The sequence below is a fragment of the Phoxinus phoxinus genome (genome assembly GCF_949152265.1).
Source record: "Phoxinus phoxinus genome assembly, chromosome: 12".
Lineage (NCBI taxonomy): Eukaryota > Metazoa > Chordata > Actinopteri > Cypriniformes > Leuciscidae > Phoxinus > Phoxinus phoxinus.
In genome coordinates, this window is record NC_136887.1 from 28,704,927 (window position 1) to 28,732,730 (window position 27,804).

Genomic DNA, 27,804 nt, shown 5'->3' on the forward strand with positions numbered 1-27,804 from the left:
GGTCAACCTTAAGTTTATCAAGCAACAAGAATACTTTTTGTGCGCCAAAGTCGAGTTCACGAGAGCGCCACGACGCATGCGCGAGAACTGAGAAGATGAAGCTAACGATCATTTGATGAGAAAGTGTGAGAGGTAAGCCATTCATTTTGCGGCATTGGTAAGGCACTTTTACGTTTTCTCGTTGGTTTCTCACGGTCTGGACATCAACGAAATGCACACTTTAGAACCATTTTAAACACTAGCCTACATCGTGACCCATTTGGGAATCCTGTCTGAAAACATCATTGTTTTTGCACTTCAGCTTGGTCGCCCCAGTGATACAGAAACCGAAATTCAACTTTAAACCTTATTATATTGAAAACAATGGAATAAATGAAATAATACAATTATCAATACAGAAAACAAAATGTTAAATCTGACTGACTCTGGCCCTCTGTGGTCCTGATATTTTTCTTCTTTTTTGTGTTATATTTTGTCCTGGAACAAACACTTCAAAAAAATGCGGATTTTAAAGTATTTCAATTATTGTTTCCCATACTGCTAGACATTATCTCAAAACAAACAAAGCTATTAGACTATCCGTTCTGGCAACCGCTTGTTGATTCTGGCACACAGCCAAGTGAGCTGACAGGAAACAAAGCAGCACTGATTGTCATGACAACGACAAAGTTTACTGCATTGCATTTCATTCCGGTAGGTCAAAGCTGCATGTTTTAGCACCGCTTTTATGCACAGCTTCATCTTTACACAGACTCTGGAGCCCCTTCGTGCAGCCTTACATCAGCCATTTAAAAGGGGCCTTGTAAGATGCTTTTAGAATGTGTAATTTAATTTATAGTTTGACAGTGGTGACTAATACCAATTAGCTTTACTTTACAATTACCATTTAGCTGGAGAAAGTCATCCAACTTTAAATGTGCCTCAGGCTGACAAACAAAGCTTGTAAGGCAGAACTCTGACTTGATTTTAGTGGAAAATAGAGCTGGAGTATAAAGCACTGTGATAAAATATGTAATATGTTTACCGTTTTTAGATATTGACTTCTTAAGATTAAGGCAACATGCATAATCAAGTATTTGGTTTAAAAAAAAACAATGAATGTTTACATGTGTACAGCTAAATGTTACATTTGTGCCACAATGAGAGCATGTTCTGACTTTAATCTTAAAAGATAAAACAGGTTTAGTGCATTACATAACACAAAATGCACCCTAATAACATAATTATTAGTTTAAAAGCGAAACGTTTTAAATTACTGACTTTTTCAGCCGTCTGAAGCTTTGTTTCTTTTCACAGCAGTGGCTCTTTGCTCATTAGATGAGCGCATTGATTTTATGATCGTCTGCGAGGGAAATGCGGGATAGTAAGAGTTTAATGAATTGCTCGTTATTCAGCGCATTTCGTAAGAGTCTCAAGGCACCATATTACTCTGAATGCAACTCAAACTGAAAGGAAAATGCTAATGCCTGTTTCTAGCAGCACCTTATAAATATTCCCCAAATAAAGCATCTCCACAAACAAGCTCCCTGCTTCTCTTGCTGCAGCACTGCTGTGTGGTTTTGGTTGACATACAGCAGACATCAGAGAAGCTTCAACCTTCAGCAGCAGTGCTGCCAGATTCGGAGGCAGAGAGCTGGGGGTGTTCTTCAAGAACGCATCCCTGGATCTCTGCCTGAGCTGAAGACACCAGGATAGTCGGTGTGTGACTCTCCTGCAGTCCAACTTCTCAGGGACTGCCAGAGATCTGATAAAAATGAAGAAACATGGCACTGGAGGCCTCCTCATCTTTATGCAAAGCCAAGTTTAGGACAGGATTATTATTAAACCAAGTTTGCAGTGTTTGGCAAGTCACTCAAGAGCAGGCGGTCTGTGTGTGTGTGTGTGTGTGTGTGTGTGTGTGTGTGTGTGTGTGTGTGTGTGTGTGTGTGTGTGTGTGTGTGTGTGTGTGTGTGTGTGTGTGTGTGTGTGTGTGTGTGTGTGTGTGTGTGTGTGTGTGTGTGTGTGTGTGTGTGTGTGTGTCAAAGAGGAGAGCTGTGGTCAGAGAATGAATCTAACAGCCCAGCAGCAATAACTTGCTGGTCAAAACAGACTTACATATCTGATGCATCAAAAGGGATAATGCTAATGCATTTCTATATTGATTAACACGGCCCTAAAAAAAGCTCAACTGCCAAATAATTAAAAATGAACATAAAGCCAAGATGAGATAAGACACATTATTAAAAGTGTGATGATTAAATAATCACCAATTATCAAAACCATGTCCAAAGTAGTATAATGTTACTTTAGATACTGACATTAACACATAGTTGTATAATTAAGCAGCAGAACTTGACCTTTATATGATTTACAGTATAGCCCGAGAAATGAATGCTGTATAGATAAAGCAGTCATGTTTTGTTATAATACACAACCTGTGTCGTTCTGATTGCAGATGTGACTACATTAAAAACTACTTTAAAACCTAGTAGCCATCAGAAAATTGGTCCGCCTCGTCAAAGCACGTGCCAGTGTTTTTGATACTGAACGCTGCATGAGCTGCGATGTACGATTTCCCAAACCAGTGACTCTTATGAATCGATTCTTTTGAACGAATCAGTCAAAAAGATTCACCCCTTTGAAATTGGACTAGCAAGTGATTCAATGGTTTGAATCTGATTCACTCAGTAAAGAGAGTTCACAACTGATTTCCTCATAGAACCACCAGTCATGTTTTGTTTATGCCTGATTTAAATTGAAACAAACCATAAACCGCTGCCAGGAGAGTTAAATCAGTCTATTTACTGACTGGTTGTTCACGTGACAACCTGTAGTCTAATTAAAGATAAATTTAAGATACAAAGAAACATTTACAGTTACTGTTACTGGAAATGCTAACATGTGAAATAAGAAATTAATAATGTATTATTGTTCGTGTCTGCTGAATTAAACAGACCTGTCATTAAATTGTGTAAACTGTAAACATGTTAAGTAATAGCTTTTTTTTTTGTTACCAAAGTCATGATTAACACCAAATTTGTTACTAAACAACATTGATATTTGAATCACAGAGGGAAGCTCATTAACCAATATGCTGTGGGCTTTTGGAAGAACATTGAAAAATCGGTGAATATTTCAACAGAGGTCACCGGTCCTCCAGAGGCTCCCTCTGGCAGAAGGAATAAGGGAACTTTGTCAAATCTTTCCCTGTATTATTGATGAGGACGGGGCATGATATTGCATCTCTTTAATGGAGTGAAGATGGCGTGATTAAGAGCCAAGAGCGATGTCTAAGGGGCCATTAGTGTTGTGCTACAGCTGGACTTTATCAGACAACCAGGGATATCGATAAGGGTAAATGTTTTTTTTTTTAGACACGGGCACATTGGCAACGTTGTGCCAGCATGTTTGAGCCATAATCAAAGTGAAGGTGAGCATAATGGCTCATTGCCATGTTTCCCATTGCCTTTCAAGTGCGGACCAAGGTCGGCTAGAATAATCTCCGCAAATTGTTGCATTCAGTCTTGATAATCTCCTCTCGCTCTAATGGATCCTAGGTATGTTTACCAAGTGGGAACACCTCACAAAGTCATTTTGCAATCGTTCTCTCCTCTGACACAATAATAGAACTTGAATTGGCTTTTTGATCAATGACATCAGTGGTTAACTTGATATGTTTGATAAGGACGGCCACCTTGAGCCTTGATTGCATAATGTATGGAGTGGTGTGTGTGTCAGTGTGTTTGTCTTCACTAGGTCGTATAAGCTTGTGTCCGGATCATGCATATACTTTTCCAATTAAACTAGAATGATGTTTGAATGAAAAAAAAAGCATCTTTAAAACATATAATATTAGGCTGTCGCAATAGTATGGCAAAAAAAAAGCACTCTATAGTAGCACAAAAGGTAGAAGTAGTCTCAAGAGCCTTTAAAGTGTCAGTGATACATGAGCTAAAGTAGAGGGAAACAAGCTAATTTGTTTTTGGAGGGTCTGGCCGCAGGACAGTCGAGGATGTGCAAAAGGGGCGGATCAGTGCAGCAAAGAGATGCAAGGAACCCCACCACTGCGAAGCGGCGAGAAGTGTTTATTTGATTTCCCTGTGCGCTTTTCCCAGGCATTAATGGTTGAATAAATAGGAATGGACAAGGCTGAAGTCTAAACAAGACTGCAGCCCCAAGCATAGCGTGGCAGACACCCTTGCTAACATTGGCCGGCTCTGCTTTTGCTGATGCACAGTGGTAAAAGCTTCATTACAGCTGTAAGTGTGATACCCTCTTACATCAACCGCAGACTCGTCAAATGAGCCCTTGCCAAGAACACAACACAAGCAATTGCAGCACAAGCAATCGTGCACATGCACAGTCAGTAAAAATGGTTCTTTTTTTAAACGTAACTGAATTTAACCAATTATATATTTTTAAATAACTTTTTGAGTAAAAATGTGATTGAAAAGGTGCTGTATGTGCATTTAAGGATGTCCTAGCATTTGCTTTTAATAACAGCAAAACTCGAGCTGAACGGATTTTGTGTACAACTTGTTCACAGCGTAATTTTAGAATGATCCACAGAGAATTTTGTGTTTCAATGAAAGCAAAAACATCAGACAATTTTGATGATCGTCACAAATTTGCTTAGATTAGTAACCAGAATATTTAAATATTTCTTTTTCATTTTAGTTAATTTATAATTTAATAAAGAATGAATGTGGCCTCATATAAACAAGCACAGACGTAAACACACATTAAAGGAGATACCCGTGCTCTCCTAAAGAGAAAAGCACACTTCATTTCTCATTTGTGAAAGCTGAATCAATGTTACCTTTGTGCCTGAAGGTGCAAGCTGCCAGAAGATCTCCTCTTGAGTACTTCAACATTCTGTGATCCCTCCTCTAAATCCCTCCACTTCAAGCTCTTTTTGTGTATCTGATCACATTAAGTGGTTCTAAGTCCACTGCTTTAGCAAAGGAGCTTTGAAAATAGCTGGCGTCTCCTGGATTGTGAAGTGCAGAATTCCAGACTTGATGGTCATGGTTGGTGAAAAGCACAATATCCTCATAAAGGAGCTCAGAAGAAGGTGTGAAAGGTGTTTTCAGTGTGACACAGCAAATAAGGAAGAAAAGATTAGTGAGAAAAGTGTTTTTCTTGCTTGTTTTCTGTGCATATTTCATGACTTGAATGCTACAACCTTGTTAGTTTTAGTGAGGCCAGCGGGGGGTGCTCGCCCTGTGGTCTGTGTGGGTCCTAATGCCCCAGTGTCGTGATGGGGACACTATACTGTCAAAAAGTATCGTCCTTAAGATGAGACGTTAAATTGAGGTCTTGATTCTGGTCATAAAAAACCCCAGTATGTCCTTCGAAGAAGGCCAGGCCAAATTTACCCATTGGCCTCTATCCATGGGCTCCTAATCATCCCCATATACAGTATATACTGATTGGCTTCATCACTGTCTCCTCTCCACCATTAAGCTGGTGTGTGGTGGGCGTTCTGGAACACTATGGCTGCCGTCGCATCATCCAGGTAGATGCTGGTCGTGGTTGAGGAGATTCCCCCCTTCCCTTATTATTATTATTACAACCTTGTTTAGACGTGTCTCCCCAAACTTGCTGTTTGGCATAGACCATATGATGAAATGTGACAACCAAAACCATCTTTCTCCACTAACCACTATTCAATAGTACCCTTGTATTCTGACTAAATACAATATTTTGAAAGCAACCTTGACATATCAAATATTTCATTTTAGTACATATTTAATTAGTTATTGTTTTCAAACTTCCCATTTTTTTCTAAATTTACCTTTTGAAGACCTATTACTACTAAGTTACTTTTGGACAGATCTTAAAGGTTGTATCAGCGATTTCAGGCCCAAAAATAAATGATCACATTCATCTAATCTTTCCTAACGATCCGCTAGCTGCCCGCCCCCCATAAGCAAGCTGTCAAAAAAACTTGTCTCTGTAGGCAGCCTAGGCTCTGAGATCTGCACACAAAAACAAATGGTTTCACCAACCAATCAAAACCAAAATAAACCAGTGTAACCAGTGTTCCAACCAATCACCGACAGGGGCTGGGTGTTGTGAGGTTTTGCGCTTGTGCACGGCTGCGCGCGAAGTCGGAGCTGAAGAAGAAGCCAGCGTCTATCAATGAACAAGAGAAATTGAACATGGTTGAGTCAATCCCTAAGAGGAGGAGGAGGAGGAGGAGGATTAGGGCGAGGGAATACCATTGTGTTTATTCCAAGACATGGCTTCTTCTTCAGCTCCGACTTTGCGTGCAGCCGTGCACGAGCGCAAAACCTCACAACACCCAGGCCCTGTCGGTGATTGGTTGGAACACTGGTTCCACTGGTTTATTTTGGTTTTGAGTGGTTGGTGAAACCATTTGTTTTAGTGTGCAGATCTCAGAGCCTAGGCTGCCAACAGAGACGCGTTTTTTTGACGGCCTGCTTATGGGGCGGGCAGCTAGCGGATCGTTAGGAAAGATTAGATGAATGTGATCATTTATTTTTGGGCCTGAAATCGCTGATACAACCTTTAAATTTGAAAGGTAGGTGGGGGGATTGGGGTATTCTTAAGACCCATAGACCTCCTAAATTACAGGTATAAGAAGAATATTATATAAAGAATGTAAGAAGCCCAGTCAGAGTCCTGACCTATTGAGATACTTTGGCATGATCTCAAGAGAGCGATTCACACCAGACATCCAGAGAATATTGCTGAACTGAATCTTTTTTTTAAAGAGCAATGGTGTAAAAAATGGTTCCACCTGAATCATTGTGCAAGTCTGACCCGCAGTTCTATCATGACCACTATCGGACGATTTTTAGCATGGTAATTTATTTTGGTCTATATTATTTATATAAATGACCCATAGCAGATCTATACAGGTGGAGCTGGGGAAGATGGAGGGTTTCAGAGGAACTTGTAAATATTTAAATTCTTGTAAATATCGCAAGTATGTAGCTATGCTACCAATTGTGCCCCATTTCCTATGGTGAAATTTTATTTGAAATACTTTTTTTATTGTCTTCAGAAGTAGCCTATTCATAATTCTGTACTTTCTAAAGACTGTCTTTCCCATGTGAAAATTTTTGCGTCGAGATTCCCTAAATTCCAGAAGAAATGGGGATTGAGGCGGTGACAATGGGAACAGCATTACAATGCTTTGCACACTAGATCCTCAAAGGCCTGGACACAAAAGCAGTAACAAACCTAAGAAGATAGAGGAGCAAACTCATTAGCTTAGCGGCCCCCAGTCGAAGAACATAATATGGTGAGCAATTCTCTGCTCGCCGGTTGCCTGATAACACTTATTTGTCGTACTTCAAAGCCAAAGCTGTCTCCAGAAGTCATTGTGCTTTCAGTGTCCTGCTGGCTGTGTGGGGAATGAGTTGAGAAATAGGTTGTTTAACATACTCCTTCCACCGCAAAACATGAATTGCGGCTCAACTCACCTAAACAAGTGCATGAGCGCAATCGCCCCGCTCTATTTCGAGGAGGGCCCGGCATGAACGGTAGGTCTGTGGTTTTGCTTCCTTGTTTTTATTTTTTCCCTGGAACGTACATGAATACTAACTGGAAATTTGATACACAGCATCACGAACCCTAGAGACCTTAAAAGATCTGTTCATCATCTTTTCAGTACGACAAATGACAGGAAGATGTTTCAGAACAGCAAGACGTGACGCTTAAACTTCTCACTTGTTTCGAAATTGACTTTGATTGGTTTCAGGGCAATGAGGGCATGTCGCCGGAAATAAGCCCAATGCGCTTTTGATCACTCCAGGGGGAGAAAAAAACCTGAGCAACAAATTTGAAGACCTATTACTACAAAGTGACTTACGCTTGCATGCTTTCTGGGGAAAACATATTCTTTGTAGTGCAAATTATGCCCTTGTTCACAAATTCCCTTTTGACTTATCACAGTAGAACAGATTGTTCCCTTACTTCACCCCAGTGCACTTTTGCTAGTCTACAAACTCGTCTGTGACCGCGCAGAGAGCGAGTATAATCTATAGATGAAAATTGGTAAATATTTGCTTTTTTATTACTGGACTGATAAATGCTGCCTGTGTTCGTTCGCACGCCCAAATGTGTCTATTTATTGTCTCTTTAACTCCTTTCTTCCGCCATTTCCCTCTCAGATATCAGTTGAGGAGTTGATTTAAAATGCAATAGTGAAAACAAAGCGTACCCGAGAGAGATGCTTCCTACAGATAAAACCATAGATTCTGCATTACTACTCGGTCTTGCATCACGTAGTTAAACTGCCCCCTGGTGGCACTTCCAGGGTTGAGAAGAGCTACCAGTAATTCCATAAACCAATGCAAAGTCATTTTTGTTACGGTAATTTTCCCCCGGGGGGGAAGTCAGTTTGTTATTAGCATGGTAATAGCATTCACAAAGAGCTAACACTATCTCTCCAGTAGTCCTGAGTTTGCATTCATTATGCAGCCTTGTTTCTGAACACAGAGTTGAGGTTCCAATCACAGGGAGCAGATGTCTTAAGTAGCTTCACTTTGGCAACCGCGGTCTGCCTAAACCCTTGGGAAGCTCGTCTCTTGATGTGTCCCAAGTTCATGTGAAGTGCTTCACCGATGCAGAGCACTCGATCGAGCACGTACGCATAACATTTGCACATTAATAGTCACGCGCTTCTGTCTGACTGATGGCAGTTTATAGCTTTTTCAGTTGACTGCCATCCAGATATACGGCAGCTGCTCGATATATTTACCTATATTTATAGTGAAAAAGATAATGGGATGCCATGCCAGGCAGTAGTTGTAGCCTGTTTTGAAAAGCGAGAGAGAGAGAGAGAGAGAGAGAGAGAGAGAGAGAGAGAGAGAGAGGGAGAGGTTTTGCGCAGGAAGACAGCGTCCACTCCTCAGTAATTGTATCTGCCTCCCCCCTCCCTGCCGTTATCAGTTTTAAATGTTTTTCATAAGCATTTTATGTAACATAATTGTAGATTAACACTTTAACATTAATAGCAGCCAATTGTGCTGGTAGGCAGCCAACTTAATGGGTTTACATAACTGGCGAGATTAGTGAAATAAAGCACATTTTGATGTCACTAATGTTGTCAGATTTTTAATTATCCTTGTGGCAATAAATACTTGAATACGGATCTCACTGGAATTACATTTCTGAAAATCCTTTCTATGTAGGCTATTTATGTGAATAGTTTCGGCTTTGCAACAGGCAACAGCTGAGCAGAATAAAGTTGTGCTAAAACATGGTCTTTGTCGCCATCCAGCGGTGATGATGCTGAACTGCTGGTTTTGGCCTAAATTGTATTTTAACAATTAAATTTATTTCAGTGTTCTAAAGTAATTGTTTTAATAAAAAAATGTATTTGAATTTATCAGTTTATACTAATGCCGATATATCTACATTTGTAATATATATTTGCAAATCCTCAAAAGTGGCCTGCTGGCCTTATTCACAGCAAAAAGACTGATGTACAATAACCTGAAGGGGTACTTTTTTTATAATGATAACTTTTACTTGCCAAAAATAAGTATTAACTATCAATAAGATGGCAAGTCGCATGTAGTAGATTGTGTACACGTTTTTTTAATCAAAGTTTTGATCATGTTGACAATTTCAGGGAAATATGTCAAATATGATGCAGGGCATGCTTTATAAGGTTAACTTCAATGCCGACTAGAACCACGAGAAGAGTTTTTCTGTGAAGTATTTCACCCAACTTACAGACAGTTTCATAGACTTCTCTTGCTTTTTGGCCTTTGACTCGAAAAGTTTCATGCCGTGAAGGCTGGACCTCGAACAGGATCATGCAAAACAAAGCCAAACGTCTCCGGATTTGTTTTGGATCTCTGGGAAAGGACCCTAAATAAATCTGGTTGGACTGGTTTGGAGCGCAGTGTTAAATCTGTTTACTCAGTGGAAGCCTGTGAGGAGGATTGTGAGAATGTAAGCTCAGTCTGGAGGTATTGAGAGACCAGTGCTTAAGCAAGAGCCTGCAAAGGCAAAACAATGAAAAAAATTATCCACTAAATCAACAGATAGAGAAAGGAAAGATAGAATAGGGAGAGATTAAAAATTTCAATGGCCAAAGTTAATTTGAAATGCATTTGTGGAGAGAGACTTCAATATACAGCTTTCAAATAACACTGACTGATAGGTGACTGTTGTCATTTCCTGTTCCCAGATATTGCACTTCTGTCAAGGGGCTTCGGGGCTTATCTTCCAAATTCTGAACAACAAGTTCATTGCAGGAACCACGGAGCAGTAGGTAAATGGTTATTGTCAAACATGATGTCTCTGTGGGTTCAAGTCTGCTTCTGTCAACATTTTACTCAAAGAAACAATGCATTACAATTTCCATCGGTTTTCTTCTATAAATGGATATTTGCAAAGGACGTCAGATCTGCATTCAAGTAAACCCATACGTTATGTTAAAAGTCTAAAAATGCAGGAAGTTTTCTGTGATGGGTAGGTTTAGGGTTAGTAAATATAGAAGTTGTAAAATTTGTAATAAAAAAAATATATGATGTGAATAATTATATGCAATATATTGTTACATCCCCTTTTTTGTCTAGGGGTGGCAGTGGAGAAACATATTATTAAAAGGAAAGAAAACATTTCTCCTTGAAATAAGACTGTCTGTCTGCAATCCCACTCACCATACACACAGGGAAACTCCTCAAGGTTTTATTTACAAAGTAAAGTCTCTTTTACAGCAAGACTTCACGCTTCAGGAGGGGGTTAAAGCCAAAATAACAAACAAAAGGGTAAGCTACCTGGGAGTAAGGGAATCGAATTAAACTATCAAACAAGAAATAAAGAAACAACAGATCTCTTCCCTGGCTAACTTACTATACCAATAAAAGCAAGTGTTAGTAAAACTAAAAGTGACACCATCTCTTTACTGCGTCGGCAGGCAACAATAATGGGGTTCTAACACACCACGCTTTCTCTGTCACAGCAGATACAACAGGCTTTCTTAAAGAAGCTTTAAGGCTCGAGCACACAACATTCAACAAAGTCTGGGAAAGCAGACAGGCCATGCTCTCTGGTGAGCAACTAGTTCCCTTTGTTTAAATGCAAGTTCCTCTGCACAAACTCTGAAGAGGATCAGGTGGCATCAGGCTTCTACAAGAGGACAGGGAGGAACAGAGGAAATCAGGCAAATACTACACTTCCCAGCAGGCTGTTCGGCAGCAGGGAAACACAATCACACACACATTTTCACAAAATTGACAACAATAAATGACATGCGTCCTGGGACGTAACAATGTTTTTTGCAATATGTTTATGCATAAATGTATATTTTGGTCCCCATGAGGAAAACAGCTTATAAATCAGACTAAAATGTAAAAATTGAGAATGTTTTCTGTGAGGCTTGTGTTTGGGTGATAAAATATACAGTTTCTACAGTGTGTGTGTGTGTGTGTGTGTGTGTGTGTGTGTGTGTGTGTGTGTGTGTGTGTGTGTGTGTGTGTGTGTGTGTGTGTGTGTGTGTGTGTGTGTGTGTGTGCGTGCGTGCGTGCGTGCGTCCGTGCGTGCGTGTGTGTGCATCTTATAAACATCTTATAAACATCTTATAAATCATACTAAGTTATCTTTTTTTTTTTAAAAGTCAAAAAATTCAGAAGGTTTTCTGTGATGGGTAGGTTTAGGGTCAGGAGATAGAATAGTCTGTGCCGTATAAAAATTATTGTGTTTATGGAAAGTCACCATAAACATGGAAACACAACGTGCGTGCGTGCGTGCGTGTGTGTGGTTCAGGTAGACAAAATGTCCCCACAACGCCACAAAGATGGTAATATCCAAAATTCTTGTCTTTGTGGGGAAGTTTTTGGACCCCGTGATGAAAACAGCTTATAAAATACACAGAATGTTTTCTGTGAGGGTTGTTTAGGGGTAGAGTTAGGGGATAGAATATACAGTTTGTACAGTATAAAAACCATTATGTCTAAGACCCCATAAATGTGTATGTAAGTGTGTGTGTGTGTGTGTGTGTGTGTGTGTGTGTGTGTGTGTGTGTGTGTGTGTGTGTGTGTGTGCGTGCGTGCGTGCGTGCGTGCGTGCGTGTGTGTGTGTGTGTGTGTGTGTGTGTGTGTGTGTGCGTGCGTGTGTGCGCTCTCGAGAAACTAATCTGAAGGAAAGATAGCTGCTTTAATTTTTTTATTTAATTATAAATATAAAATGTTTATATATTTCAGCACCGCGGACAGCAGCCTCCAAAACGCAATAGTTAAACACTGGGGAGAAAAAAACGTACGATATCTGGCTTTATTTGCATCATATACGCAGTCTTCCAAGGCTGACAAAGTTATTTCAAAAGTTTGTTTGTTTATGCCCTAGAATAACCAATTTTGTTTCCCTAAAGAACCTTTCAGTGAGGTTTTTTTTTGTGTGTGTGAAAAAACATTTTAATACTGTAATCTAAACCTTTTCCACTAACCATTTGTGGAATGGAAAGGTTGCATGGATGTTAAATGTTCATGTAACCATATATGCAAATAAATAACCTTTATGTTTAAGAGTGAGGTTAACCGTGTAGTATAAAAATGTGTTACGTCGAATAAAGTGGAAAAAAAAAATCACTTTGTCAGCCATGGAAAACTACGTCGGCTTCGTCATGGAAGACATAGTGCTGTTTAATTAACTTTTTATGAAGTATGAAAAGCCAAGTATCGTTAGTTGTTTCTCCCCAGTGTTACCTATTGTGTTTTGGAGGCTGCTGTCCGTGGTGCTGAAATTCCGCCTTTCCGTCTGCTAGTGCTGGTCAACAATCTTAACGAAATAGCGAATACTCCTGAATAACTTTAACCAATGTTATACTAGTATAAAACAGCAGATGGCACAATAGCCATAAAAACAGGGTGTGTGTGTGTTAACGGCTGATGTCATAGGTGTGAGAGCTGCGTCACTAAAAAGAAGTCGAAGATTGGCGTAATGTGTTTTAATGTGTGAAATCTAATTTTACTTTATTATACATATTTAGGCATACACGAAAATACGTATCCTAGACAGATCGTTCAAAAACTTTTGAATCATCAGCTGGTACAAGACTTTAGACAGGTTTGGACAAAATCAATTGGCCAGTCGAGCCATTCGATTGCCTTTCAGAGGCAGAAGTCACGATGCGCCCACTTCAAGCAGATGGACAGTGGACACGACACTCATCGCTTGCAGAAAATCCCGATAAGATATGCATGAGAGCAAGCCTAATGGTCACTCCCTCCCTTCAGGATCGACAGCGTTTTGACTTGAATTTACTATACAATTAACGGTTAGACATTCAGCTTGATTTTAACATCCAGCTCGATATTAAGCCACAGAAAAAGAACGCGATCACAAAAACATATGGATGGACTTGTCTTAGATAGATAGATAGATAGATAGATAGATAGATAGATAGATAGATAGATAGATAGATAGATAGATAGATAGATAGATAGATAGATAGATAGATAGATAGATAGATAGATAGATAGATAGATAGATAGATAGATACTTCTCTCCTGGCAGTACAGTGTTATATGCAACACGATATGAAGACTATCACACGTTTCCTGTGAGTTAGTGCAAATGATGAATTAACACCTGACAGTACAGTACAGAAGCAGATGCGCAATTTGAGCGCCCGTGGCTCATCTCCTGACGATCTCAGTCACCTTTTTATATGATAGGGATGCAGCATTAGTCTCACTGTGTCACAGGCCATTACAGCCGGGGACTGACACCCCCCATGATCAATACCATGAGCTACGTCGATCGTCTCATCCTCTCGTCCTCATTGGCTGAGCGCATCCAAAGGAAGGCCCACCTCAAGATCGTAGAGTAACATTTCCTTCCACGATATTTCAATCTACTACGCAATTGAAGCATAAGGACGAAGAAGGTGCTTTAAAAGGTAGGTTTTAATTTTAATTTTCACGTCTACGAGGCTGAAACGCAGTTGTTCGTGTTAACATGAACCGAGATCGTGTGGAAATACTAAAGGTGCGCTCGTAAGGAGACAAAACCCCGTGCACGTCGATGGAAACGAGTATTCGCGCGCTTGTACGAAAATTAAAACATTGCATGTTGAATTTTGTATGCAACCTGATGATTAAACGGGCATTTGTTTTGTTTTTCCCGTGTCGTGTCCAGCACTTCTTCTGTGTGAGGACATTGGAGAGGTGACACCATATTGTAAATGAGAAGTACAAGATCCATCTTCTTTTTGCGTTTAAAATTAAATATCCTGTCTGAAACAGTCAGTAATGTGTCGGCACACATTTTTCTCCATTATAGCAGAGCATTCGGTCTGTAAAATGACTTAGATATACTATATAAAGCAAAAATGCATGTGCCATTTTTATTTTACACAAGCACTAAATTATGTCTCTCAGGAACCCACATGTATGTTCAGTATAAAATACGCGCTTCATGAGCTTTGAGTAAAAAAAAATTAATGTGTTTGTGAACATCTCGATGACACCTCCTGCTGTTAAAGCTGAAAAATAACGTCAGCTGATGGTGTGAATGTTCTCATCTCATTGTGTGAGCATGTTTGGGCGTTTTATCTTCAGGGAAATTAGACTCCTTTTTGTTCGACTGACAGCCTGCTATTAACACACACACACACACACACACACACACTTGCTCTCAATTCCAAATTAACCCACATGTGTCATATACAGTGCAACACAAACCTTGTTTTTCCTTGTGCGCTGCCACATAACTTGCTCTCTTGGATGCAGAGGGGCCAAGATGGATGTTTTTATGAAGGGGCTTTCTAAAGCTAAAGAAGGTATGGCAGTGGCCGCAGAGAAAACCAAGGAAGGTGTTGCGGTGGCTGCAGAGAAGACCAAGGAAGGCGTGATGTTTGTGGGTAAGACATGGATCATATAATGCTCTTTTTTTAATGCATTCATATCACGAATCAAGCGTGAGCTTGGTGGGAGTGGGAGGGACCATGAAGCTCAGAGCCTAGGGGCCAGCGTTGGAGGGTTGCTATCTGTTTCACTGCCTCTTCTCAGAGCACCGCTATAGGTTCAGGCACTATTGTGTAATTTTGTGATTGGCTGGGATATTGGGTGGGGTTTTCCAGGCCTCGTACGTGTACCACGTCTTATTAAAATTAATAGAACTTTTTTTCTTAAACATCCTTAGCCACATTTCTTGTGTACTTTGTGGGCATTTTGAGGATGTTCATGTATCTTAACACTAAGGACGTTTAGTTCTTAAAATTATTTCAAAATGAACATTTTCTATTGAATGATGATTAATATACTACATTAATGATTAAGGCTACTCAGAACATTTGTACATTTATTGTGAAAAGCACTCTACAAATAAATGTGGAATTTAATTGAAATATTTTAAATATTCTAATATTTTAAGAATATCTTAATACATTGGCAATATAAAAGCCAATTATTTCATTTTGTTCAAATATTTTTTTTTTTCTTACGTTTCTCAAACAATATGAATGGGTTGTTATGCATTAAAATATATAGCTGCCTTTATATTTTAGGAAGGTGGACCATCGCAAGAGTATCATCATATTTGGGATCCTTAGCATCAGAAATGTATAAGGGAAAATATGCTCTTTCCCTCATTACTTGATATTTATTATGATCTTATATTTATTATTTATGAGGGTTTTCAGCAGGGGTCGTATAAAGGAAACGTATATAGATATATAAAATACATTTGGGATTTTCTTTAAAATATATATTAAAAAAGTATATATATAAAAGTATATTTATTTCAAAATATACAGTAGTAAATTAAGTCGTGATATCAAGCATTATTATAGACAATAATAATGTAAAGTATTGTCAGGATAGTCCATCTTTTTATATTAAGGGTCTTACCCGGTTCAGTTTTCCAGTGCACATACTGTAGTTTGTGGTGTGACACTAGATCACTCATCTTTCCAATATATCTCACAGGAGAATACTTATGTAAATATGATCATAGCTGTCCTACTGTATATTCCCCTAACAACAAATGCTGTCTTGTTTGCATATCATTTCTGAGGTTGTCATCACTCTCTAGTGCACATGGCCTGTTTAATCAACAATGGATTTTACATCTGGAAAATTAAAAGCTCTCAAAATACTGGACTGATATTGATTCTAGTATAACATGAACTGTAAATGGAGAAAATCCATTTTATGTAACCTGATCTTATAAGGTGATCTTTAATGTACACGCTAATTTGAGAGTGAAATAACACCGCGTGAGATGGTTGACTTCTGGAGCTGATCCAGCAGCTCTCTGATCTCCTATCGGGTTGGAAAAAAGCCGTACGGGCCACATGTCACACAATTCCATGAGCTCATAGCCCTCTATATGCACAGCGCTCGTGACCGTGAGCTGTCAGTATAAACACTGACAAGAGTGACAGTCCAAATTTTGATATAGAGTTGAAAGAAAGGAAATATATCTATCCAAGCTTGTCTGAAATGATTCCAGCCTGCTCTTCTCGATTCCGTGTGCTTTGATCAGTAAGATGAGACGTTGCTGTAATTGGAGACTCAGAGGGCATTTGTGTTTAAGTGCACACGTTCGTCCCTAGCGACAGCACTCATTCATACTCCTCTTTTTTGATGTTGAGATGAATGAATAATACAATCCCTTCACATTAAAAAACCTCACATCTGTGCCACCAGTGTCCCAGGGAGAGACAATTAGGCCAGATATCTCAAGCCCATTTGCAGTTGCTTTGCGAGCACATAGCAGATCGTCCTGCACGGTTTCTTGCTGTCGTTTCCTTTGCGGTGAACACAAGCTTGCACGGTGACCTGGGATGCCATGCTTGAATGGCCTTATGGGAGTGTGTGTTAGCGCATGGAGGAGGGGTGACGGTTATCTGATAGGTTCTTGTTCCACCTTGGACAGCAGTCGCACACTCACACTCCTTCATGCACATGTGCCACCATCCCGTCTGAGGAGAGATTGAAGAGGAAGTGGCCTCTGTTAATCTCACACTGACTCGTTTTGTCCCGCTGCTATTCATTTCCTGTCCGTCTTACATTTATTTCCTCAGTGGTTCCTCATCCTTATCGAGCTGTATATTCTCTTTACGGTTTATTTTCCGTAATTTATTTTATGCATTCTATTTGCATAAACAGCTAATAAAAATAATAATATACTATAAAATAATATAAGACAAAGTATATACATATACTATATATATATATATATATATATATGGTCATCAAAGCTACATTTATTTATTTATTTTATTAAAAAAGACAGTAAAACCCAAATATTATGAAATGTTATAACAATTTAAAATAACTATTTTCTATTATTATTTTAATATTTTATTTCTTCCTGTGATGGCAAAACTACTAGCATCATTACTCTAGTCTTCAGTGTCACATAATCCTTCAAAAAAGCTCAAGAAACATTCCTTATTATCATTAATATTGAAAACAGTTTCTGTTTAATATTTTTGTGGAAACTAATACTATAGAAAGTTCAAAAGAACAGCATTTATTTGAAAAATTAATATTTTGTAACAATGTAAAAATATTTACTGTAATATACATATATATATATATTACTGACTACAACTTTTGAATGACATAGCCTACTGTATATATTCTGCATTCTAAACACAGAAATTTTAGAAACATAAAATGGAAGAAAAAAAAGATTAATAAAATTCCGAACTTTATAGACATTTCTGTCAGTGATGGATTAAACCTAATAAAGCACTTTTAATCTGCCCTTTTTTTATCTAAAACGATACTTCTGTTACACTGTGCATTCATGACCAAGTCTTTCCAGTTTTAAGTGTTATAATGACTCAAGTGCTGTAGATGAAACATATCAGCTTTAATGAGTCATGGTTGAATGACTCTAGTTTGAACATCTATTAGCTCAAGAGTCATTTCTCTTCTTCTCTCCCTTGTAAGAAACATACTCAAACCGAGACACAGAGTGCTATTTGCCATTACAGTATGTAGTAACTTCCTTCCCAGCAAGTGCTCCTGAGCTGTATTACTCGTGCAGGCTGGTTAAGGTGACAGGTCTGAGATACAGGTTCTATTAGCTCTAATGATTTTTCAGTGAACCTTTAAATGAAGCTCCTCTGGGAGTTCCAGGCTTGTATTTCACATTGTCTTTCTACATATTGCCTTTCTGTATCATGTACTTTCAACCTTATCCCAGTTCCTTCAGAGGGCTTATTTAATGTGTTTCTATATTGTAATGTGCTGGGTATAAGTGATTTTACAATATTTTTTGTGTGTGCTTGCAGGCAACAAGACCAAAGATGGCGTTGCAAACGGTAAGGTTATTCTGCAAACTGTTCTTTAGTCTTGTCTTGTAAATAATGGATACGTCTCATTTAATGTGTTCAAAGGGCATGGCTTACAGCCAGTAAGTGGAACCGAGACAAATAGCTCTGTGCCTAGGTGATATTTCAGAAGGTTATTGTCTAGGACAGATGGACAACTAGAGAAGTCACAGTGTTTTTCCGAATGATTAACTGAGCACAAAGTCTCTAAACCACAATACCTGACACATTTAAAATAATTCAATATCACTTGAAGCCTGTAGACGGTATATAATGTATTATATATGCATAATCCACATAATGACTACTAATCAGTATGTTCTTGTAAGTCATTTTAAGCAGTTATATTGTTATATTGTGTTAAAGATATATAAAGATATATATATATATATATATATATATATATATATATATATATATATATATATATACCTGGTTTGCTTATTTAAAGTGTCTTTTGTTGGTATAATAACACAATATAAGCAGGTTCAGTGAGTCATATTGATAACACTTTACAATAAGGTTCATTAGTTAACATTAGTTAATGTATTAATTAGCATGAACCTTATTGTAAAATGCACTTAAAAAAAAATATTTTCATGATTTTTTATCACAACGTTTTATATTTTGTCAAATCAACTTTGATAACTAATGTGTGAAGATAACATACTATTTTGAGTTTCTGTTTATTAAACCATTCTTATTCATCGTATTAACTCAAATTCTGAATTACAATGAACTCAAAATGTCAAGGCAACAAGGTAACTTGCTTTTTTAAGATAAACCAACATTTCTTTTTACAGTGTGGGACCATCATATACTGTACAATTGTAAAGAATTTTATTTATTGAATAAAATAATTTTATTTTCATATTACCGCATAGCATTGGCATAGTGTAGAACAGCTGCTTTGTTAAATAATTGACCAATTTTTTTTTTCTTGTGTCACCAAATAAATCTTGAATCTCTGAGTGATGTGTTTGTGTTGGAAATGGGTTGTCTGTGTTTGATCTCCGGTTAGTGGCGGAGAAGACGAAGGAGCAGGGCTCTCAGCTGGGAGGAGCTGTGATGCGTGGAGCCGGAAACATCGCCGCCGCCACCGGCCTGGTGAAGAAGGATGAGTTCCCCAGTGACTTAAACGTATGTTCTTTTAGGGTTATTACATACTAGACATATTACATACTTAAATGTGTATACTTAGGCATACTTATGTAGCCACAAAATGGCTAAACACTAAGGGGCCTATCACACAGCCACTGCAATGTGGCACCAGGCGCGACGCACATGATTTTTGCTTGTTTCAGCCCGACGCAGTTATCATTTTCACGTCCTGCACCACGTTGTTTAAATAGCAAATGCATTTGTGCCCATTTGTGCGCCCATGGGCGTGCGAGGGTGTACAGGTGTGTACAGACGCATTGTTGGCGCGTTTCTATTTTGAGGCAACTGAAATAGACTGCGCCATTGACCAATTGAGCCTTCGCAGGAAGCTTGATTGACAGGTGATCTGACCAATCATACTTCCCCATCCGCCATTTTGTCGGACAAAGCAGTCAGGAGAGTTCGTAGATTAACATGGGAGGATTTGAAAAACTTGAAAGTCTACTGACTTCTTTCCGCGGTTAAAACAACATTCCTTCTTATGTTCATTCATGTTTATTTGATGCTATAAATGAACTAGAAGGAAGAGATGATCGGTTCACGAGCAGCTTTAACTGATGCTCTACAGCGATCTGTCAGACACATTAAAGAGCCACAAAACGGTATTTATTGTTTAAATTTCTTTAAAAAAATGACCAAATTTGAAAGGTGAAACTTTGTTTAATACGTTTAATATCAAAAGTAACCGAAAAGTTACCTGGTCTGTCCTGTCTGTCAGCGTGTTGTCAGTCTCCTCTCTGCTCCGCGATGTATTTCTCACTGCGTGAGAACATGGTGTGGTGTGAGAGTAACTAAGGGGGGCGGGTCTTTGCGAACGGTCAATTGAGACCTGGTCTAAAGTCAATATTTTTTTTGTTATTTAAAGGCCGCGTTAGTAATGTGCGCCTATAGGCGGGTCCACTTTGGCCCGTAGATGGCCTGCTCGCGCGCCAAGAAAATCAAGTTTTTGGCAGAAAATGGGAAGTTGTGTGTGAAGTGATGAGTCACAATGAAACACGAGTTGCATGGTGATGCTCCAGAACAGTATCTTCAAACATCTGGTGAGAAATATGATAATAAAAGCATTTCTACCACACAGAAGCATGGAGGAAGAGTGTCATTGTGTGGGGAGCCTTTTAGCTGCTGGTATTGGTGAGATACTTCACTGTGAAAAGTAATTTACTGTAATGCTTTTGGAGTTGAGGAGAATATTGCAGAAGCTTGCTTCACACAAATGAAAAGTTATCTAAAGAGGAATGATCAGATATTATTTTTCAACAAGACAATGCTAGTGCTCAAACGGCAAAGTCAACCAAGAGAGCAAGTCCATTAGGATCATGTTTTGGCCTGGTCAGAGTCTAGATTTGAACCCTATAGTGAATATTTGGTCTCACATTAAACTCAAACGAACTGGGAGACATTTTTCAATAACCAATAAACAGTTTGAATCCATTAACATCACGTGGAACGACACAGGCTCTTCCTGTAAAAAGCTCTCTGCAAGTTTGGGAAGGCTATTCCATGCTGAGTTACTTTATCTACAGTATTTGTGCAATTCTTTCTCATTTCCTGACCAGTGATTTGTGATTAAAATGGTTAAGACCAATAAAAGACCACTAAATATTGTGCTATTTTTGGCTTGGCCCATTTTTGTTTAGTCCAGTAGAGTACATACAAAAAACTAGGGTCCTAGAAATGCGGTTCTGAAACTGTACCCTCCGGTTTTGCAGGTATACCCTACTCCATTTATGCTACATTTTATTTGAATTGATAGACTAGAAAATGTGTGAACGCTAGTAGATGCACATGCACATCTTCTCTGTGTCCATCAGAAATAGTTGTGGGTTATTCCATGAGAAATGCATGCCACTGTATATCAGAAGGCTGTACACCCTACACACTCACCTTCACATCATAACACATGACACTTAATGGATCGCCGCTCATCCCACAGGGAATATTGTGTCTTACTTTGTCTTTCTGTCCTGCTGAGCCCCCTCTGCTCTCCCCTCCCCCTCGTCTCTCTCTCTTTCTCGACCTTGCCCAAGGTCACTTAGCACTTTGCATATTACTTAAAAATGCACAATGGGAGGAGAAGTGGGCCAATCTTCAAACGTAGGCAGATCTGTTTCCATTTAAACAAACTGTTGATATCAGAGCTCGCTGGATTTCGAACAGTAGCGGTACTAGCAACAAATGTGTGGTCTTCCTCGGATTTTCCCCACCCGGCTTAAAAATTAGTCTTGTCCTTTGTGCTGATGACTCAGTAATCTCTTAAATCACTTAGAGGCAAAAGCAGCATAAGAAGCTTGCAGCATATGTGCTTACAGTGTTTACAGTGTGTGTGTGTGTGTGTGTGTGTGTGTGTGTGTGTGTGTGTGTGTGTGTGTGTGTGTGTGTGTGTGTGTGTGTGGGTGGGTGTGTGTGTGTGTGTGTGTGTGTGTGTGTGTGTGTGTGTGTGTGTGTGTGTGTGTGTGTGTGTGTGTGTGTGTGTGCGTGTGCGTGTGCGCGTGCGCGTGCGCGTGCGTGCGTGCGCGTGTGTGTCGCTGTCATTGATTTGAAATGTTCTAGTGATTCAGTTCAGCCATCATTATGATTCTGGATTTGGAGTACAGTTATTGTCATAAGAAAAGTGTTTGATGGCCGGTTTAAGCGTGTAGTTTAGCGGTTTTGAAACTTGCGAAAGTGTGTGGGTGGTCAGTGCTAACTGTGTTGCTGTACTGAACTGTGCCATTTGTGTGTATGTGTGTGCGCGCACACACACGCACTCACACACACAAATAGCACAGTCCAGTCTGATTGTGGGTCGTTCTCAGGAACCAGTGTCACTTGTGTGTTTTAGTGTCCACATGACTTAATACTGATTCAAAGAACGTTTCAATTAAAATTTAAATCTAATTTATAACTACATTTTAAAAATTTAAATGTATGCTTTTACTCTTACTATATGGCACTTTTCATGACCCCACATTTAATACCATTACATTTAATGAGTTTTAAATGTAAAGATTGATATTTAAAAATATCAAAGTTTTTACTGTCCATTTACTTTTAGAAGTGTTTTATGCATTCATTTCTTTCTCAATTAGTGTTCATCCCAATTATGCTGAGACATTTCCTCCTTAAAAAAATATATTAGTTTGACCTTTTACTAAAGCGACTAATTTGTTTAACTAATTGGTTCAAACAAATATTGTTTCTTTTTACAGTCTTTATTAATAGGTTTGTATGTTTAGATATATTGGCCTGGTTAAGTTGTATCTCCTTAACACAAAGAAAAAGATAATTCACTTTAAAAAGATTTAACAATTGAGACATAAACTGAGCAAATTTCGCAGACATTTGAGGATGGTGTGTGTGTGTGTGTGGGTTGGGTTGTCAGTATCAGAAGTAGCAGTCAGTGTGATGGTGTAGTCAGCAGCTGCTTTAAGTTCTACAGTGCATCTCATCCTCATGGACTGAGCCAGATTTGTTCTTGTCGTGAGATGTTACTCCACTGTTCCACCAAGACACTTGCAAGTGCTCAAACACGTCTGGAGGGTACGCGTGGTTACAAGTGGTTTGGCGCTGCAAGGCTGTCCTTCCTGTAGCACTGTCTGCGTCTTACATTACGGACCCTGCAGTTTTTTGCTCTGTTCACACCTGCGGTCCTCATGTGTCCTGCAGCAGGACTATGGCATGGTCACACAGGTGATCAGGGACTCAGGGCATCTTTCTCCTGCCGTTTTTCAGAGTCAGCAGGACGTACTTTTTACTGTCATAAGTTATTGTACCTGTGACCTTTTTTGTCTCCCGCCTGTAAAACTGTTTCACAGCTGCATGTGCAATAATTGTTTATGGTTCACTGAACAAGCATGAAAAACACTTGTTTAAACGCTTTCCAATAAAGATCTGTTAAGCTTATTTGGATATTACAAAATTATATTTAAAATACAGTATCCTGAAAAAGGGAGGTTAATTTTTTTGCCGAGTTTATATATATATTAATTTTTTTTTTCAGTCTTACGAGTGTGCTAGTAATGAAGGGATAAAACAAGTTTCCTAAAATATCCTAAAATGTTTTAGCACAAATAGCATCGTTTCTTGATTGACATGAAGGGTTTGACAGGCTGTGTTGTGATATTAGGACTGATGTAGATCGCTGAAATATGACCTAATTGACTGTGATAGCTCAGTTTAAAAATAAACCTTCCATTGACCCAGAACTGTAAAGAAAATCTTAACTACTTACTGTATGTATGGTCTCTTTCTCTCTGGCAAGACATAAAATGGAGTTTGATAAAACATTTATTAGGTACATATGAAGATGTAGCATGCATATTAAAACACAGTAGCAGATACACCACTGATATATATTGTACATACAGTAAACAGCACACGAGACAAGTGCTTATATTTAACCTCTGCTTGTGATAGTGCTTTTAAAAGAAATCGATCCATATATAAATATATATATATATATACTGTATGTGTGGAAAAACAATTATTTTCAACCCTCATTCTGACCCTCTGTCTGAAATTATCAGTTTTAAGAGGCGGCTCATTTAAAGGGGTCATGACATGGTTTTTTTTATTTTATTATTATGTTCCCTTAGGTGCAATTATAGTATTTTTACAAAAAACTTTTACAATGTAGTGATTTATGACCTTTTCCCACCCTGTTTCTCATCCTCTGATTCAAACAGTCTGTTTTGGGGGTGTTTCCCCTTTAAGAGTTCAGTGTTAACGCCCACTGTTATGATTGGCTAACCTCAGTGCCTATGCATCAATAATTAACGCCCCCAGCCAGAACATTTTGCGTATTTAAAAAGTAGTTTAAAGTTTTAAATACATTACTTACAGTTTGCGTCGTTGTTGTTGAGCCCAGAATAGTCGGCACGGACTTATCTTTGAACAACAGTTTTCTGGCAAAGCCAGCATCATTTTGGGATTTGTTCTTAAAACAGTCATCCTTCAAATGTACAGAACAAACGCTTAAACTAACACTGCCGTGACTGAGACGTCCGCAAAAAATAAAGTGCATCCATTTTTCCCTGACGACTGGATCTTTCGTAGCGTATTCAAAGATGTTGTTTGTCCACAGCCAGGAACAGCACATCTGCGTGGCATCGTAATTTCCCTGTACACAGAGTAGACCCAATCGCTGTCCGTCGACTGAACACTTGTGAGGCGCGCGGCGCGCGGGCGCGACAATGATACGAGATGAGTGTAGTTGTCTTGCGCTTTAAGCGTAGTTGTCTTGTGCTGGAGGCGGTCTATATGCAAACGCTGGTACGTCACTTCGTACCGTGACGTCACTTCTTACCATGGATCCAGAACGAGCTGTATTTAGAGCTTGATTAAATAAATGATTCGTTTATAATGGGGAGGACGTCTTAAGCTATGAAACTTGCAGGACGTTTTAATGGTACAAAGACCTCTTATATACCAAAAGATCAAGGCAAATTTGGTTTCTCATGTCATGACCCCTTTAAGACTTGTGTGTGGAGTGTGTCAGAAACTGAACGCGCATCTGTGTACTGTATCCAGTGTAGACAGCGTCAGTGATTATAATGGGTTCTATTTGCTTTTGACTGTACTGTACTTTATACTGTATCCAGTGGAGTCAAATGTCTGAATGCCTGGGGGCGGGGCCTATGGTGCGATGATGTCATGCTCTGGAGGAAGTCATATGCAAATGTATTTGCCGATGTGACATCACAAATCCCACAACATCCAATCAAGCCGTTTTGGGAGTTTTGGTTACATAAATTCTTTGTTTTTAAAGAAGAGGACAGTTTAAACTATGAAACTTGCACAATGTTTTAATGGTATAAAGACCTCTTATCTGTCAAAATATCAGGGCAAATTGGATTTCTCATGTCATGACTCATTTAATTGGTTTCACATGTGTATTCACAGCCTGAGTTTGGTCAGGAAGCCACCGAGGAGCCAATGGGAGAAGGTCTCATGGACCCTGAGGGACAGACATACGACGAGACTCAGCAGGTATAACATCAGCGCTCACAGTAGCACACACATTTACCAGACACACACACATCACAAGGCAAACCTTAAATCACTTCCACAAATAGTTGTTCATAATTCTATATGCTTGTATAGTTTTATGAACCCAGGTTCAATTTAATTTAATGAAATTCAAAAAGATACTGTAAAATTGATATTATTTATGAAATGTATTTATATATAATTATATATATTAAAAATATCATTAATTATATTAAATAAAAAAATAATATATTATATAATACATTTTAAGAAGTTAGTCTTGTCTCTTATTAGTCCACAGTCTATATCTTCTCACATTAATTATTTAAAATCAAATCTTTCATGTACACTTTTTCTTTGTTAAAGGACCCGTGTAAAAACAGTATTAATAATCACCCTTCTATTTAACATTAATCAAATAAATAACACTAATAAAACTACACACACACACACACACACACACTCATTCCATCCTTCACAGAATTATAATATGTAATTTAATCTCAGACATTTTTCTCAAACATGTCTTCGGCATCTTTCTGCTTCCTCCCCTTCTTCCATTCCACCCCCCATCCTTCTGTCACTGCCATGCTGAATGTGCCTGCATGGGAGTGGCGGTGACATCAAAAGCCCTGTTGCATTGTGGGTAGCAAATGAGGCTCCCCCTGCCCTGTTGAGGAGATGGGCTCTTCTAGTAGATCCTCTCTCTCACACACAGGCAGCCAGGGCCATCAGAAAATGTTAATGACATTTTAAGATGTAGGGTATCTTCAGATGTCAGATCTTCAGACCTTATTAATTTAACTCCAGCATGATGTGTGTACTTACAGTATATTCATTAGATAAATCATGCTTGTGATCTGAAAGCTGTAGCTGCCATCTGCTGGGGGAAGTTAGGCAATGCAACAGACCTTAAAGGTATCATTTACTCAAGTTGTTCCAAACCTGTATGAACACAAAAGAGATATTCTGAAGAATGTCTGTAACCAGACAGTTGATGGTACCCATTGACGTCCATCAACTGTTTGGTTACTAACATTCTTCAAAATGTTGTGTTCAACAGAAGAAAGAAACTCATACAGGTTTGGAACAACATGAGTGTGAGTAAATTATGACAGAATTACAATTTTTGAGTGAACTGTCCCTTTAAACAATCAATGCTATAGGAAAAGCATCACCATCATATTCTGTTGAATTTACTTTGTGTAGGATCCTAGAGAACCCAATGTGTAAAAAACAATAGTCATTTAAAAAACTTTTTTTTTTGTCTAAATATGTTCCTTTGGGCTAATCAAAACCTACATGTTAGATATTATTAAAGAAATGTGATTTTTAGTAATATTGTAACATATAGTAATATTGTTTCTGTTTGTGTTCAATTTAACTACAGTGAAAAGTATATTGTAGAAAATTTCAAAAACAAATCAAACGATCGAACAAAAATGAAGCTGGTAGCACTTTACAGTAAGGTTTGTTAAAACAAAGTATTTTTGTAAGAAATCTTCTATACCTTTTGGCTATTTTTGCTATTCTTCTCATTTTTTAAGAAATGTCATTTTTCTCTTTCTACTCACAGGACAACCAAGATTATGAGCCAGAGGCATAAACTACACATTCCAAGTCCAAGTCCAGCCAGCAGCACAAAAAGTTTCTATCAATAACAAGTACAAATCCTAAACACAATAAACCCTGTTGCAAAAAAGAGAAAAAAAGTACAAAAACATAAATATATATTCCAGTTAATCCTGCCGAGAAATGTTCTTCCTATCAGATATATACTTTTATTATGATCTATTGTAAATGTCATGTTCTGACGGTAACGTGTTGGATGTAGCTCTACGCTGACTGCCGGAGGGCGCTCTGTCTCGTTTCCTTGACTCCCTCCCAATGAAACGAGACCTGCCCTCCCATTGTGACTCTTTGTACTTGTGTACCTGCATTTCTATACGTGTAATGGATGTTTCAGATCTTCCAATAGCATATTGGGGGTTCAAATATCTTCGGGTAAATATGATATTATATATAGCTGTGTGCAATGCCTGTTTGTGGGATTCTACTTTTATTTTTGAATTAATATTGAAGCAAGTTATTTATTTAATGTTTCTGAAGTAAGAGTTTTATACGTTGTAACTTTATAGTTGCTTGTGATATCATTCCAGTGGATTATTTGTTAGAATTGGGCAATTTGTATCTGTGTGTATGTATGCGTTTGTGTACTGGAGATTTTCAAGTTAGTGTAAAGTGTCTTGAGATGTTTATGGATGTCAGGTCAATATGTGCTTTACAATGCTGGAAATGTCAATATTAAGGTTTGTCATTCAAGACAGTGAATCCTCTGTATATAAAGAAAACAAACAAAAGAAATCTTTCTCTTTCTTTCCACGAAAGTAAGTACACTCTTAAGGGCACGTTTGCACGAC

At 38.5% G+C, this 27,804-nt stretch overlaps 1 protein-coding gene across 7 annotated transcripts; it reads left to right on the forward strand.

The window, feature by feature from the left end:
• The first annotated feature begins 43 nt into the window (after nucleotides 1–43).
• On the forward strand, nucleotides 44–27,727 carry sncb (synuclein, beta). 7 transcript variants are annotated; one of them, XM_079630315.1, is made up of 9 exons: nucleotides 44–132; nucleotides 10,154–10,237; nucleotides 10,545–10,736; nucleotides 10,931–11,131; nucleotides 14,700–14,830; nucleotides 18,218–18,247; nucleotides 19,278–19,396; nucleotides 25,298–25,384; nucleotides 26,961–27,727. In XM_079630315.1, exons 5-9 carry the CDS (start codon nucleotides 14,710–14,712, stop codon nucleotides 26,988–26,990), a joined length of 387 nt encoding a protein of 128 aa, XP_079486441.1. In that variant the 5' UTR covers nucleotides 44–132; nucleotides 10,154–10,237; nucleotides 10,545–10,736; nucleotides 10,931–11,131; nucleotides 14,700–14,709; the 3' UTR covers nucleotides 26,991–27,727. The 7 variants fall into 7 exon arrangements, with proteins under 7 accessions (XP_079486441.1, XP_079486442.1, XP_079486446.1 ...); XM_079630318.1 differs by having other exon boundaries at nucleotides 90–132; nucleotides 10,686–10,736; XM_079630317.1 differs by lacking the exon at nucleotides 44–132 and adding an exon at nucleotides 135–157.
• Nucleotides 27,728–27,804: the final 77 nt, after the last annotated feature.

What these genes read in the sequence shown, in the direction of transcription:
- sncb (XM_079630315.1), top strand. Translation starts at nt 14,710, where the DNA reads ATGGATGTTTTTATGAAGGGGCTTTCTAAAGCTAAAGAAGGTATGGCA. An exon ending in AGTTCCCCAGTGACTTAAAC is followed by an intron (nt 19,397 to 25,297) that starts GTATGTTCTTTT and finishes GTGTATTCACAG; the next exon opens with CCTGAGTTTGGTCAGGAAGC. An exon ending in CATACGACGAGACTCAGCAG is followed by an intron (nt 25,385 to 26,960) that starts GTATAACATCAG and finishes TTCTACTCACAG; the next exon opens with GACAACCAAGATTATGAGCC.